The sequence below is a fragment of the Chenopodium album genome, chromosome 21 (assembly GCF_948465745.1).
Source record: "Chenopodium album chromosome 21, dcCheAlbu1.1, whole genome shotgun sequence".
Taxonomy (NCBI): Eukaryota; Viridiplantae; Streptophyta; class Magnoliopsida; order Caryophyllales; family Amaranthaceae; genus Chenopodium; species Chenopodium album.
Genome location: NC_137854.1, coordinates 3626995 through 3643512, shown reverse-complemented (window position 1 = coordinate 3643512; position 16518 = coordinate 3626995). Strand labels below are relative to the sequence as shown.

Genomic DNA, 16518 nt, shown 5'->3' with positions numbered 1-16518 from the left:
TGGTTAAAAATATCACAATTTTCCTAACTATGAGATAAAATCCAGCACCAAATGTCAACTAAAGTTTTCCAAACTGTGCTATTAAAACTACCTAACCAGAATATGCTTTTTTATGCATACTAATACTTCACTTTACAGTGATAAGAACACTAATTAAGGTTAGCAACTGGGAAACTATAGGGACCGAAATCCTAATCAGGCTTAATCAGTAATTACACATTACATAGCTCTACCTGCACTGAATCAACAGTCAAGAGCTACTATCCTAGTACCATTATTCCTTCCTGTATTAATGTATGAATAAAAGCTCAACCTTTTTCCTACTCTAATGTCCCCCTTCTGAATGGGGACATTTTGAACAAGGGAATGCTTCAATAGGGAAAAAAGGAGTCCATCTAAATGAATTATCACAAACTAATTTGAGAATCCCCATCATTGAAGCTGATGGGATTGTGTATAATACACCATACCAGGTGGTTGAAGAGGGCGAAAACTTGGAGGAGCTGGTGGTTGCTGTTGCATCAACATCATCGATTGTTGCTGTGACAATGGCGCTGATTGTTGTGCCATTGGCATCATCTGCTGTTGATTCATTTGCATTTGGTTTTGAGCCATAGGCATCATCGGATGCATGACATGAGGTGGTGGCGGACCTGGTGGAGGAAGACTCCCATAACCATAGGAATTGATCCCTCTTGGTGTTTGGGCATACTGTTGGGAAGTTGGATTTGAAAGTAACTGATACTGGGTCTGAGGGTTTGGGCTCATATTTTGCATGTTTTGCTGGTTAACCAACATTGATTGATACTGATTCGCGGGAGCAGCTGGCAGCGAAACAGATGGTGGCTGCTCCTGCTTTGGCATTGAATTAAGGGCCGAACTGACAGATTGTGAGGGATAAGAATTCGAAACTGAGTTTGTTTTAGCAAGGCCAGCTTTCTTCTTAGCTTCTTCAGCTGCAAATGTTGACAAGACAGAAGTCATGATCAACTGAGATGAGCTAGAAGCAGTGAGTTTGTCAGCAACCTCAGCTGCAATGTCTGCAGCAGTCTTCTTGGATTTTCCCGCATTGGCATTTGGAGTTGCAACATAATTTTCATCATTGAGCCGCTTTCGCATGGTGTTAGCCTCCTCGGCTTGTGCTTGGGCAACCTGAACATAAAGACGATCCAATTATTATTACTGAAATTACTTTCCAGAATCAAAACCATCAAATCTCTCCAGTCTCCACCTCATATCAGCTCAACACAGCTGCTAGTCAGCAAGTAATAGTTAGTGGTGGCGTGATAGGTAAGGCTACCAACTTTAATTTTATATATCTAACATACATAAAGCATAAAAATACGTCCAAATATAATAAAGTAAGAGAACACGAGGGGCTTCCAATCATTCAAACATCAACTACAGGACATCTATTGAGGGTCATAGAAGCAGAAGAGTAGGGCTTTGTTCTAATTTATAACTTAAATTTCAGCAAAAAGGATGAGATATACATAATACTTAACAGAGTTCCACTAAGTGGATCTGGGATGAGATATACAGAATACCCAATCAAGTTCTCACCAAGAGGATTATTGTTGAGAAATACACGATACGCCTAAATTCTGCAAAAGCAGAGGCAGCTGTTTGCATACAAGTATTACTATCACTGTTACTATGATTATTGTATCTCTATTGCCTGTCCTCTCATCAATCTATAAATCAGAATTAAGGTCAAAATGTACCCTTTCAACCATGGCTATTTGCACAACCATGTAAGAGAAAACCATACTGAAGCAACACAATTATCACAATTGTGAGTGACAAGAGAGCAGAAAGTACCTGCATTTGTGTACGGACATTCTCCAATTCAGATTCCTGTCAATGTCAGACACAGTGATCGTGTGTTAGACCAGCTAATAAAAGACCATAGCTAAGAACATGGTATCCATTTCTTTCCGATTCTTAAACTTACTCCTCTTTTCAATAAAAAATAAACAATCAACATTTCTTCTGCCTATTGTATCTAAAAAAATCATCTGCCAATAATAAATAAAAAACCTTAATTCATACCTGCTCTTGCAGCACTTCTTTTAGCTGAGTAACAAGCGCTGCTCTATTTGCTTCAACTGATTTCAGTTTCTCAACACACTCTTTCAAAATAGCCTCTTCCTCCTCCAATTCTTTGGCCAAAGTTTTTCGCTGTGGATCCTTCGCTGAAATGTAAAGTATCACGCTAAGCTTTCCTTATAACAAGAAATGCATCATATTCCACTAATAAAACAAATTTGTTCTATATCACCAATCAGCATTTATTTTCATAATGGATACAGCAAATTTATTACAATCCCAGCAAATCTACACTTTACCTTGAGCACAAGCTTTTTCAACATCATGATCCATTTTCCTCACACGGTTCACTGCAGACTTGCACCTACTCATCTCCGATTCTTCTGTGAGATGTTCATTAAGAACTGAATGGAAAGCTGTCACAATTTTCTCTGCGGGGCCCCCAATAGATAATTTCTGTATCAATAATTGTGAGTTGCATGATGATTAAGACTTGTGTTAATAACAAGAGAATAAACCAAAGTATGGACAATCATCTGGGTCACCAATGACCTCAGCACATAACAATAAAAGTAAAAATAGGTTATTACAAACATGAAAGCAACAGGATAGTAGGATCTCACCGTCCTTATGGAGCGTGAATCCCTTCGTACAATCTTGACTGTCCGTGATCGCTTCTTACTGAACTCAAGAGGAGGAAGTGTCTCATCTTTAAGCATTATATCTATCAGATTTTGTGCCTTGTTCCCAAAAACTTTTCTTTCATCCCAAATTGTAACCTGCAAAGCACAGATTAGAGCTTGGAATATGAATAATGATTTCATAGACTACACATGCTTTAATTCAAATAAAAAAACCTATCAAGTTTAATAACTTTAGTAGTATAATCATTGAAAGTAAACTTAAGATGTTCAGAACGAGAAAATAATTTATTCTAAATGCGATACAAAAGCAATTTATCGTAATCATAGGAGCAAGAATGTATAAGGCATACCAATCTGGAGACGACCTTCTTTCCTTGATCATCACCTTTGTTATGGACATCCTTGAGAGCCTGAGGAAGTACCTTCCAGAACTCAATAACAAACTCATTACCTTTACGTTTGCTGTTCTGTAGTATGTCATTGGCAAGATATAGAAGGGGAACTTTCTGAGTCATCTCAGAACTATGGAACTGTTGGTTCCATGTTGCTACAACCACTTCAGCTTTGCTTCGGTGAAATATGCACCAGTGCGACAATGCTATTTAGGAGTTAAGGTGACAAGTATTCTAAATGACTTCCACAAACAATAGATAAAGCTAATAATCTAACCAACAATCTTTCACTCTTTCAGCACCATTATGGAGATTACAAGAGCTATAAAACATAGCAGAATCCAAGCAAGAAAAACATACATATGAAACATATACATGAGAAACTATTTGTATAAGAAATAATGGCTTAGGGTGTGACAAAAACAACTTACAGATTTGAAAGAAACTGAAGATTGTATGCACTATTACAGTGGCTACCATATCTTATGTGAAAAAATAGAAAACTGTAAACCACAACTCTACAAAACCTCAATCCTCAAAATCTAATCATTCTCTCCTAATAAAAGGAACAAATCTCTCTGTACCAAAAAGAGAATAAATAAACTTCCCATACACCCAATATAGCCCATGTTTACACCAAAAATGGGCGAACAAAATAAATTCCAATAACTTCCAATTTTGCTACCAAGATTGGCTTGCTGGACTACCACCACAGGTACACTCTAATTAAGCCAAAGAAAGAATATTTCTTCATATGTACAGCATGGTATTGGAAAAGTTCACCATAGTAAGTGCTTAGATAAGAGCTGCTAAGGAGAGCACTAAATATTAATCATTAATCTCGGCAACCTTGCCTATTAAGCAACTACACTTACATTTGTTTTCTAGCATGAAGACTTAGCCCGCAATGGCATGGTATATGTCAGATAGCAAGAGGGGAGATTAAAAAATTAAACATAGCTATATGTAAGCAGCACTGAAGCTGCCAGTCATCATAAATTGCTACAAATGTCTCAAAATCAATATCGCAAATTAAATAATTTCCTTGTAGCTTATCAACTTGTTGAAGTTTTTCTAGATGGAAAATTCAAGTGAAAATTTGAACACAAAATCCCTTCACATTTTCCACGGTCTTCCTTTACAGTTTACACCACCACAATCCTTTTCTAGAATGCTAATTGTCGGCACCAAAATGTGTATCCGGATTTCTCTCATCACTACTCCGTACATTTAAATTCATAAAATCCAAGATCCATGACACCAAGTACATAAATAGAACCAAATCAATCGGTAAAGTAAATACAACTAATGCATGAAAGGCATGAAAAGATGTTCAAACTTTGAATAGCATTGAAGTCCACCCTCAATTCAATAGATAACTGCAAACCGTTGATCTCCTTTCAAACTACACAGCCTAAACGTAAACTCAAGTTTATCTACATACTCATTGCCTATAGTATTCAATGAAAACACCTCAACGCCTCCACTACACGTGACCATACGTTACTGTTTTGCAACAAAAATCCACATATAGGTCGGGATTATCTACAAATCCATTGCCTATACTGATCACAATCGAATATAGAATAATAACACCTCCACTACACGTGACCATACGTTTTCATTACACAACACTATATATTGTCTTTCAGACTAGAAACACAAGGAGTATAAAACATCATCATTTACTACTGGATTTGGCCACAGGATTAGTACAGCTACAAATTCATTGCCATTACCACCACTTATAAGTTTATAACCGCCTACCAAACAAACTGTAAATAGATTATACAAATCAAATAGAAAAAATTCAAGAAATACCTCACTACCAAAACAAAGGGTACATCATAATACAAACAAATGAATTCATATCAATAAGTTAAACATTGAAAACTTCCAAACAATACAAAATTGGCATTAATTCCAGCAAAAAATAGAGAAAAAGAAGGATACTTTCTATACATTGTTGAGTGCTATTGAGCTTTGATAGCTTATCAGCTAATATCTGTTCACTGAAAACACTATTCATCCCAGCAAACCTGAGATTTCTTAGCAGTACAAAAATGAATCAAATTTTACCGCAAATGAAGAGTTTTTCAGATGAAAATTCTTCGATTTATTGGCTTGCAAACTTTCTTTCTCTCTCTTCCTGGTTCAATTGAATTCATGAACCAGAAAACCTAATAAACCCTCGGAATTGAAGCAAAACATGGAATTCCAACATCAATTATTTTTCGATTTTTTCAAAATTTCAACAACGGAGTACAAAATAATTCCAATACACAAATCAGCACATTCGATTTATACAAAAAAAAAATTAAGAATGAAATTTGGACAACAAAGAAAAGAACAGCAAGATTACAGAGGAAAATTTGGGAAATGAATTAAAACCCTTACGATTTCGAACAAAGACGATTCCAATGAAACCGAAAACAATGCAAAAGGCGAAGAAATCGATTGACTGAAATCAGTATTAATTCAATTCAACAAAGATGGAAAAAAAAAATCAAGAAATTTTTCAGAGATTCAAAGAAGAAGAAATTGAGAGAGAAAGGTAGAGTTGAAGAGAAGAATGAATGAAAAGAGTGAGAAATTGAATCGAAGAATTGAGATTTCGAATGTTTTTGAGAGCCGCAAAAATGACAAGAGTTGAGAGTGTTGTTGCAGAGGAGAGAGAAAGAAGAGAGGAGAAAAGAGGGGAATTTTAGATTTTAAAAACAAGAGTTGAGGATGTCTGTGAATGACTATGGGAAAGTGAGAAAACTCATGTTCTTGCTCATTTCAGGGCATTTTTGTGTGAAGTTTTTCAACTAGAGTTTCTTCACTTTGGATCTTCTCATTCATCATCATTTGTGCCCTCTTGTCATAAGGGTTTTACTCGTATGCTATTACGATTTTGCCTCAATGAGAAGCGACATTACTGAAAATTCCGATCTTAATCTTGTTTGTAAATGGGGGATTTTGAATTTATCCCGTGTTATTCAACTTTGTTGTCCCGCTGAATTCATCGAAATTAAGTATTTTGAGCCAAATTTGATGGGATTTTACTGATGTAAGTTACGACTTGAGTAATAAGTTGCTTGATTCTTTGAGAACCAACCACATGATCTGCTTAGTTGACAAAAGAATGTGTTTATCTACACTCTTTAAAAAGAGAGAAGACCTTCGGAACTGTTCATTATGAACAGTAGAGCAGTGTGCGGACGGTTATATCCTCGGCTTGGCATGTTATTTACGGTCCTACCACTGGACCTTGACTTCTTTTGCCTTCCACGTTAGCTTTGTCTGTCCTTCTTTCTCCTTAATTCACTTTCCATCACTCATTCATTTCTACTTTCTCTCTCTTCCTACTCTCTTTCTCTTTCCTCCTTTTCTCTTTTTACTTTTGATGGTCACTTAGAGTTTTCTTCAACTGAAGCGTGCTCCGAGTTCCTTTGTTCCATTGTAGCTGAGGTAATTATTATATTATTTACTTATTTTAAGTGTATATATTTGTTTGAGTGTATATATTTGTTTGATTTCTGGTGTTGAGCTTCTAATTTGATTTTTGGGGTTGAGCTTCTAATTTGATTTCGGGGTTTAGTTACTTCGATCTTAGGGTCTTTGATTTGTTTGAGTGTATATATTTGTTTGATTTCTGGTGTTGAGCTTCTAATTTGATTTTTGGGGTTGAGTTTCTAATTTGATTTTGGGGTTTAGTTACTTCGATCTTAGGGTCTTTGTTTAAAATTCACTTTTTAGTTGTTCAAATTAAAGGGATTCTAAGTGGAGATGATACATGCAACATCTGTAGCTCACTTCACTTTAATTTCTTGGGTTTTGAGTGGAGATGGTTCGATTTTTGTGAGTCATGTGAGATCTGAGATGTCCTCCAACCCCTTAGCTTTCCTGACTTCCTTCGTATCCTGTGACTCTCTAACCAGGAAGCTTTCTCTCAAGTACAACAAAATAGGACTCCATAATACGTATATGCTCTATATGTTCAAATCAGAAACTTTGTAAGAAATGATGTAAAATCCATATTTTATATTTTATAATTTATAAAATTAGTAAATAATTCATATCTCAACACTTTCAAACTTCGATCTTTTGTCCTGTGTTTGATAGTCTTCCGTAGTTAGACCCTATTTTCAACCATATAACTAAAGAATATAATTTATATAAATGTCCATATATATTCAAGTATAAGCTAAATAGGTGAGTTTTTCTGCTTGCATATATAGTACAATGATTCACTACTACTATACTATGTGTCAATTTAAACAAACTTTTTAATTTTATATAATGTGTTACTCATATTATCCGTATAATGTTCTTTTTTTTATTAGGCTAATAAAATTTGAAGGCTAATATAACCTAATACGTGGGAAGGAACACTCAATAGGATTCATATATGCAATCCATTGAATTAAAATAATTAGGCTATATTAGATAAGTTTGAACATAGATATCAATGCCTTCAAATAATCATCGATAGTTTATTAGGATAGTCCACGTGGTCATGTAATCGTATTGAGAAACCTAATAATGCCTTATGTAGCGAATATAAACTTTTTTATTAATTTTAAACAATGCCTAATATCTATGTCACAACATGCATATGTTCATTTATTTGTGAATTACATGGAACCATGAAAGGAGAGTGATGGAATGAGTAAGCAACGGGGAAAGGGCTAAGTGGGATAAGAAATAGAGTTGCCACTTTTCAAGTTATGATGATAGAGAGAATTCGATGGATGTGCATTCAACATATTTTTGTTAGACGAATCAATAATTTGTGAAATTGCATATTTGTTTGGTTTTGTATACAATGCCTTTGTTAAGGTGATATAGTAAATACAAGATTTGAAATGGATTAGTAATTACATAGTTTCATGACTGATCTTCATTAGGTTTCATGACTGATCTTCATTAGGTTTCTCGATACGATTATTTGAAGGCATTGATATCAAACAGAGTTTGATATCGTATTGAGTGTTCCTTGAAGCTACATCATCGATATCAATGCCTTCAAATAATCGTCGATGTTTGAATCCTATTGAGTGTTCCTTGATATAGGGTGGTCATAGTTTCATGTATGATCTTCATTAGGTTTCTCCTACCTTGATTTTTTTTTTGATTAGTTTTTTTTTGGAGTAAAACTATGCTCATCTGTGAAACTTGTATTGTGATGCGTTATGTTATTGATCGATTCATGCTCAACTATAGCTCTGTTAAGTGTATGACTTGCATTTTTCAATTCTTGCACTGATCTGAATCACCAGTTTCTGATTTTAAAAAGAAAGCTTTAGAGGCTGCCTTCTATTTGGATTTGATGAATAAAAGGCTTGATTTATGTGAATTATGTCTATTCCTTTAGCAGTAAATGATTGCTTGTTAGTTTTTAAAAACAGATATCAAATGAAAAAATCAAATTAAAACAGATATCAAATGAAGTTCAAAATTAATATGCAAAGAGGGAAATACAATATTCCAATTACTACAGCAAAGCAATTTCAAGAGCTTTCTCTTCTCGAAAAGTAACAAATGCAGTCTTTGAGTTAACTGATTCACTGCACCCAAAAATTAATGGAGTTAAACAAGAAATATCCATTAATTAATTAATTAATTGATAAATATCCAAATTTAGGAGAATAACAACAAACTGCTGGATCTCAATGTGTTGAATTTCACCAGAAAATGAGAAGAAATTGTAAATTTCTCTCGATGCTAGATCTGACAAGTTTCGGTGTTTCTATTTTCGGCATGAGGCAGTTAGCGAGCATTCAAGTTTCCAGTCGCAATTGCTAATTGTGCTTTTCTGGTTGTTTTGATTTTTTTTATTTTTTTATTTTAGGAATAACAGTAACTGGGTTTTAAGTGTTTCATTTGGTTAATTGCTTTTTAGCCTTTTGAACTTATGCTAAACTATTATTTTAGAGATTGATGACTGCACCATTTGATTATGTTTACAGGTTGTACTTGAGTTTTGACATTGATTGTGCACCATTTGACGTTGAAGTTTATAGCTTTTCTTTTGTATGGACCGCCTGGAATAGGAAAATCATACTAAGCCAATGTTATTGCAACTGAAGCTGACTCAACATTTTATAGGTATATATTGTGCTTGCACTTATGTGATTTATCTCATTAAGATCTATTTTTTAGTTGTTTTATGTTCTTTGGAGAACTTGACTACTTTTTGGCAGAGTCAAGCATGTTTAGCTTTTTGTTTACTTAGTATGACTTTCTCATTTGTCAATGTGCAACTTTAGACCATTAATATAATTGTATCAATAAGTAAAAATTATGATAAGTTGATATTTTCCTTATTCAAATCACAAATGATGGCCAATGGGTTGTGTCTTGTTAATATGGTCAAAATGAAGAGGTTATATTGAATTAAGTCATAGTTTATCAAGTGTTGAATTGTTTTCGAATTAATGTACTAGCCCCTATATATATGGTAAATATGCACATAAGAAATAAGTTAAATATGCGAACAAAAGCTGGATTCAGATCACCTGGATGCAATGTTATCAAAATCGCGATCCGGATCGTAGGATCGTACGATCCTAATCTCATCAAACAACTTGGATCGTCCTTAAGATCGGTTTTGCAAAAAATCGGGCATAGGATCGTTGGGATCGTATAGGATCGGTGGGATCGCGATCCTATGTCGATTCCAACGATCCTACATTAAAGCTTACATTTGTGAAAATTTAGTCAGCCAAACATATTATGGGCTGGCCCATTAATATTCTAGCCTTAAGAATCCAAGATATCATTATCTTATTTGTAAAAAAAACCCTTTTTGATCACTTTTTCCTATCCATTTCACCGACATTCAAGATTCAAGTCATTCAACTCCAAATCTCCATTTCACCATTATCTTATTCACGCAAATCGACACATGCATGATGCATAAACTCCATTTTTTTGCTCCAAGCTTGCAAAGGTATGTTCTTTTATTATGAAATTTTCAATTTTTCTTTATTTGCTTAGTAATTTAGGGATTGTTTTGGTAAATTTGCATGTTTTTGTTCGTTTTCTACTGGAGATGAAATGGAGATGAAAATCATGAAGACCATGATGGTGAGCTTTTTATTTTCCTTTTCATTTAATATTTATTACTTATAAAAATCTTATCTTCTCCTATTTCACCTTTTTGATTATTTTTGCCACATATTGTGTAGATGAAATCGTTGAAGTAACAAATTTAACCGACAATGATGATGACATTGCATCAACTTATATGGGCTCAAATGAATTTAATGATGATGACGATTTTGGTGATGGCAACAACTTTGAAAATGAGCCAACTAGTACAGGAGAAACTAATGTTAGAAGTGATGATGTTGAGTATGGCAATTTGAGTTTTGGATATGATGATTGATGAATATACTTTAATTAAAACTAAGATTTTTGTAATTAAAACTATTTTATGTCATTATGTGTATTATTTTGTCATTGAAGTATTGAACTCATAACTATTGCCTTGTTCTCAAGATTTTATGTACAAATTTATTGAGAAAGATGTCGAAATATTCGCTATAATTAGCTTTTTAATGAAGTATCGCCTTTTCAATGAGTAAATCACTAAGTATTAGCATTATTAGTGTTGTTTTTACATAAAATATGATCCCACAACAATTTTATACATCTACTTTGTCTTAGAATTGAAAATTGGTAGGATCGTGCGATCCTACGATTCGATCCTACGATCCGATCCTGCTAGGCCTTTCCGATCCAACTTGGAATCCCGATCCTGATAACATTGCCTGGATGCTACGACTCAGAACACTTTTATAATATCATATTGCATTGTTGAAGACAAAAAGGGATTAACAATTTGCTTTCTCTATTTCATCCAAATTAAAATTTGTTTCCACAAAAACCTTGCATAGATTATTGCTTTAAAGTGCATAACAAAAAAAAAGGAGTAGAATTTTGTAGAAAGAAAGGGATTCTCACACTCTGGTTAATTTTTTGTAGTTGTTTTCCCCTGTACTTGCAATAATCTATGCAAGGTTTTTGAAAAAAAAAAAAAGCTAAAGGAATTCTCACACTCTATTGTTGGCCACTCATATATGACATCAATGCTAGCTTGTGTTTTTTTATAGGCTTTTTAAATTGGATTGTATGGCTTTTTTCCTTGATATCTTCATTTATAATTTAGAAGAATAGAAGAGTGACGTGGTTTAAACATGTGATTTGTTGGATAAACTTGGAAAGGAAAGTACATTATGATGTGCATGCTTAATTTTATATATTCCTGGTAAAAATTCTAACAGTTCAGTATGATTTTCTTTGTGGAAATATTCTGTGCGTATATATTGAAATTTGCAACTAAAACCAGTTTGTCAAGGCTAATAGTTGAGCACAATGTCTCAGGTGAAGCTATAATTGAGTTACGAGTTGAGCACAGTGTCTAAGGTGAAGCTGTAATTGAGTTGGGTGTACCTGTTTTCAAGGTACTTGCTTCACTGATTGCCTATTGCTATTATCTTCCTTTCTGTGCTGGATTTTTTTTTGCTATTTTTTGTTACTTCTGGTTATTTGAAGTGGTGTTGATTGTAAATAGGTGGTTTTAGACAATATATGTTACAGGTGAGTGGTGAGTGGTGAGTGGGAGGGTTCGAAGATTGTGCTTAGTCATTGGGATGTGTGTTTCTTTGTTGGATAAAAAGCTCTGTATTTAAAAGGGGAGATCAGGGCTATGCTAAGTGTTTAAAAGGAAAGATCAGGGCTTTAGTTTGGAATGGCCATTTATATACTACCTCCGTTAACAGTTATTTGCAACAAAAGGGACATGTGCGGACTCCTAGGCAAAATTTTTAAAACATGATTATTGAAATATAAGGGTAGTACTTAAGTATTAATCAAATTTTTAAAAAACCACAATTAACCAAAATCAATAAACCACCAAACTCGAAACCCAAATTCACCACCACCACTGAAACCCAGAACCCACCAAAAACCACCACCACCGAAACCCAGAACCCGCCGAAAACCACCACCACCGACACCCAGAACCCACCGAAAACCACCACCAACAAACCTACTGAAACAACCACCACCGAATACCACCAACACCCAGAAAACCACCATCAAAACCCATTGAAAACCACCAAAATCCACTAAATACCACCACTGAAAACCACCACTATAACCCACTGAAAACAACCACCAAAACCACGAAATCCTCAATCGAACCACCCCCTTCCCCCCACGAATTGAATTAATCCCAACCACCACCACCACGAATTGAATTAATCCCAACTACCACCATAAAACCCAACACCTCCTAGCCCACCCACAACACCCATGAAACCTTGAACACCACCTAGACCCTCGACACTTAGATCCACCCACGAAACCCACAAAACCTTGACCACCATATCCACGATACTCGTGCCGCCCAAAACCACCTCCAATTTTAGATCTCCATGGAAGATGGAGATGATGAAGGAGGAGTGAGATTTTGATGGTGGAGGAGAGAGATTTTGATGATGAAGGAGGAAAGAGAAATTTTGTTGATGAACCACGAAGGAGGAGTGAGATTTTGATGAATATGATGATGAATGAGGAGTGAGAAATGTGATGAACTAGATGAATGTTGAGAGGTTTGGTTTTTTTTTACAGATTTGATTTTTTTTCTTTAGAAGATTAGATGATTTAAGTTAGGGTTATAATAGAGTATAGTTAGTGAAATAATTAAAGGAGTAAGTTGGTTAAGTGAGGGCAGTTTGGTCATTTCAAACAAAAAAACTTACCAAAATAGGAAAAAAAATCAGTTTGTTGCACATAATAGATAGCACCTGTTTTTGGCAAATGTTGCACATAACTGTTAACGGAGGTAGTAGATACGTTTTTACCAAAATTCAAAAAATTTCAAAATGACACACATTTCCTTTTATTGTGTTAGTAGAAGAATGTTTATTCTCTTGATATAAGCAGTTAGGTTTAAAAAGAATTTAACTTTTTTGTTTTCATTGTATTATAGGATCTGTTCCGTGCGTAGCTGTTCATTTTATATAAGGATGGAAAATGAAGAGGAAATTGAAATTGCAATTGCGCATTTTAAAAGTTTTTGTAGAGTTCATAAGCGTATCATGGAGGTTCTGAAACTGGGAGTTTTGGGGATGGAGAAAGAGATTTATCAGAGGAAGGTTGTCGTTGATTTGGTGTTGAAAAATGCAGCAAATGGAGTGCAGAATGCAATTGATCAAGTGCCTATTGTGGTGGAAGGCTTTCTTAGATACCTAAATTGGGTAGAGCAGGTCACTAATGAAGGTAGTTCACAGTTTAAAAGATTAAAAGAGGATAAGAAGAAGGAAAAGGAGACACTTGATTCGATTTTTATGAAGTATAACAAGAGGGCAATTTATAGGAGTCGATGAACTATTTTGGATAAGTGGTTTGTTGTGGTAGTAGATAGCATATATAGTTTTTTAAAGGAAGTAATGTATTTTGTATTTTGAATGTTGTATGTAGGAAGGTGGGAGTTGATTATTTTGGAGGTAGTTTAGAGGTTTTGCAATTTGCTAATTAGATATTTATAGGAGGTTAGTTAGATTGTAAATTGTGTAAACCCCGAATTTTGTTGTGTTTTTTCAATGATAATTATGATATCAATGAAATAATTATGGTTTCTGAAATTTGTAGTAAACGACACATATTGGTATTTCCGTTGCTAATGAGTTGTATTATCTTCTTTTGACAATGCTTTGCACAGATGTATCGAGATGGCAGTAGTTCATAATATTGCCGAAGGTATATTTTTTAAATTTTTTTTTTACAGCATATCTTATATTCTCATGGTATTTTAAGTTGGTATTCTTTGTGACAAGAATCAGCTTGCCTACATTGTTTATTTCTTCATTGCATTAGGACACTTTGCTTATGTATAAATCAATACATAAGGTATAATAACATTACCAAATACTTGAAGGCATTCAACGATGTTAAAATATATGGCAATATACAAAAATTATAGTTGCTCTAATTTAGATAACAACCTTATTCTTGTAAAAAAGAAGAGTTCAATATATATCTCTAATGAATGTTGCAGCGGTTAATTTCAGGTTCCAAATTGCTCTTTGAAATAATTTGTTTTCTCAACTTTATGAAATAATATTCTTTTTGACCTATATAGAAGAGTTAAGAATAATTTTGTCAAAAAGAATTTAACAAAATTAACGACTAAACTATCTAAGCGCCTTAATTATTAAGAGTTTTCTTTGAAAATCAGTCTCTTTATAAGCCATCAAAAATCTCAGAATGCATATGCTCAGTTATTTAGATTCTAAATCAATGCAAAGCAACGTCTTTAATGCAATTAAGAACTATGTATATAAGTTTCCAGCGACGGCAATATTGAACTATAATAGCAACAAGTCAGTAACATTACATTTACAGCCTTGAGTATATAGTAAAAACAAATGGATAAAGATAAGTTTATGCACAGACTGTCAACGTTAATAGTACATCATTCATTTACAACCTCTAAAAAAAATTAAAAAAAGGAGAGGAAAAAAAAAAAGGCCATGTGCACCAAGCAGCTTTGCATGCCATGATCAAATAATGGCAGTACAATTCACATGACCAAAGAAAAAAAAAGAAAAAAGAAAAGAAAACTATAGATTATTAGTATAATTATAGAACTAATGCTTTGCATGCACAATACCAAACACAAAAAAAAAAAAAAAAAAAAAAAAAAACAGAAAAAAAATCCTCTACCAAATATAAATCTTATACATATCCATCAGTTCACCTAAGTCACAAAATGCTTCAGAAAATAATACAAAATTATAAAAGCTTTCAGCTTCCTCTTATCAACCAAAAATCATTTTCAGCTTACCTCAAAATACCATTCCATAGATCAAACTATATAAAGTCAACACCAAAGTTAATGGTAAATAAGGGAATCAACTCCAAAGTTAATGGTAATGTATTCCCTAATAATGAATTTTTAATACAATTACGTTATCTCCGATTGAATTCACTACGTGGGTGACGTAATTGTATTATAGTTATTACCAAAGTTCGTGGTAACATATTCCCTAGAAATATTCTTCGATGCAACTATGTTGCAACTGGTTAAATCGGCTTCGTTAGCAACATATTTGTATTGAAGGTTATTAATAACGCCCAAGTAGAGCGTTGAAGCAAATGGAGTCGGTGTCTACAAGAAAGAAATGGAATTAGCTTCCATCAAATAATTCCGGCTTCTACAAAGTGAAACTATCAAGAAATTCAGCTAAAAGAGTATTATTTTGCCTCCAATTAATGCTCTACAATAAAGTCCTTCTGAAAATCCTATATTGTCTTCTTTGTTTTGCTTATATTCCACATATGTCAAAAAATCTTTGATTCACAACATTGCTTCATGAGAAGAGTAAGTAAAGCATCCTATATCAGCATTTGCAATAGGACCATGTATTAACTATCATATCAACAGTCGTAATAACATAGCCAATAAAATCTCTGTGCCATGATTCAATATCCTAGCCACGAAAACAAACTGAAAGAGTACCAAACATTACAGTCACGTTCCAACATCCAACTAGCTTACAAAAACCCATGGCAATACAAACAACAGTCCGATAATCACACATAGAACTCGATTTTCCAACATCAAACTTAGGCATACCTGGCAGTGCCAACAAACCTATCCCAGTAACAGCTCCAGTAGTAATAAACAGATGTGAAGCCGCAAGAAATGCACCCTCTGCATTGAAACCCACAAAACAAACAGAATAAGCAACTAATAGAACTTAACAACCAAAACTTGATCAACCCTAATCCAAATTCAGCTGATCTAATTATTGCTGTAATCTGGGTTCGGTAGACATAGAACCTATTGTTAAGAGACAAAAATTCAGCTGATCTAATTATTGCTGTAATCTGGGTTCGGTAGACATAGAACCTATTGTTAAGAGACAAAAATTCAGCTGATCTAATTATTGTTGTAATCTGGGTTCGGTGGACATAGAACCTGTTTTGTCTATGTAGTTAGAGTAAAATCAATATTAGGCCTATTTTTAGTTACTGATGTTTTTGTACTATGTATGTAAGAGATTATAGGCATGGGCTGTTCTATTGTAAAAATATTTGTCTATATGAAGACAAAAACACTTTTCAAAGTGAGTTTAATCTACCATGTATATTTGTTCTTTTTAAATATTGATTTGCTATGTTATGATATTGTATATTTAAACTCAGTTGATCTTTTGTTCACAAGAATCTGTAATTATTATTGTTAATTTACGTTTGACAATGTCACAAAAAAATAAAACATATATTTTTATTTTTAAAAGGGGCCTTGACAATATATACAAAATGAAGCGTCGTTTAGAAGCACCTTCGAACACTCAAATCGAGGATGGCACAAATTGGAAACAATTACTCGAAAGTTCCTCACAAATGTCTATACAAGAATTTGATGCATT

General features: G+C 33.9%; 1 protein-coding gene and 1 long non-coding RNA gene across 3 annotated transcripts; one reads left to right on the top strand and one right to left on the bottom strand.

The window, feature by feature from the left end:
* Positions 1 to 41: 41 nt before the first annotated feature.
* LOC145601464 (uncharacterized) lies at positions 42 to 6233 on the bottom strand. The gene is made up of 7 exons (XM_081657484.1): positions 5039 to 6233; positions 3044 to 3291; positions 2673 to 2828; positions 2349 to 2505; positions 2053 to 2195; positions 1822 to 1857; positions 42 to 1152 (listed from the first exon to the last, which is right to left on the bottom strand). Exons 1-7 carry the CDS (start codon positions 5112 to 5114, stop codon positions 433 to 435), a joined length of 1536 nt encoding a protein of 511 aa, XP_081513610.1. The 5' UTR covers positions 5115 to 6233; the 3' UTR covers positions 42 to 432.
* Positions 6234 to 6383: 150 nt separating this feature from the next.
* Positions 6384 to 10621, top strand: LOC145602925 (uncharacterized). 2 transcript variants are annotated; one of them, XR_014104647.1, is made up of 4 exons: positions 6384 to 6538; positions 9040 to 9178; positions 9917 to 10159; positions 10261 to 10621. It is a non-coding gene; the product is annotated as an uncharacterized LOC145602925 (long non-coding RNA). The 2 variants fall into 2 exon arrangements; XR_014104646.1 differs by having other exon boundaries at positions 9040 to 10159.
* Positions 10622 to 16518: the final 5897 nt, after the last annotated feature.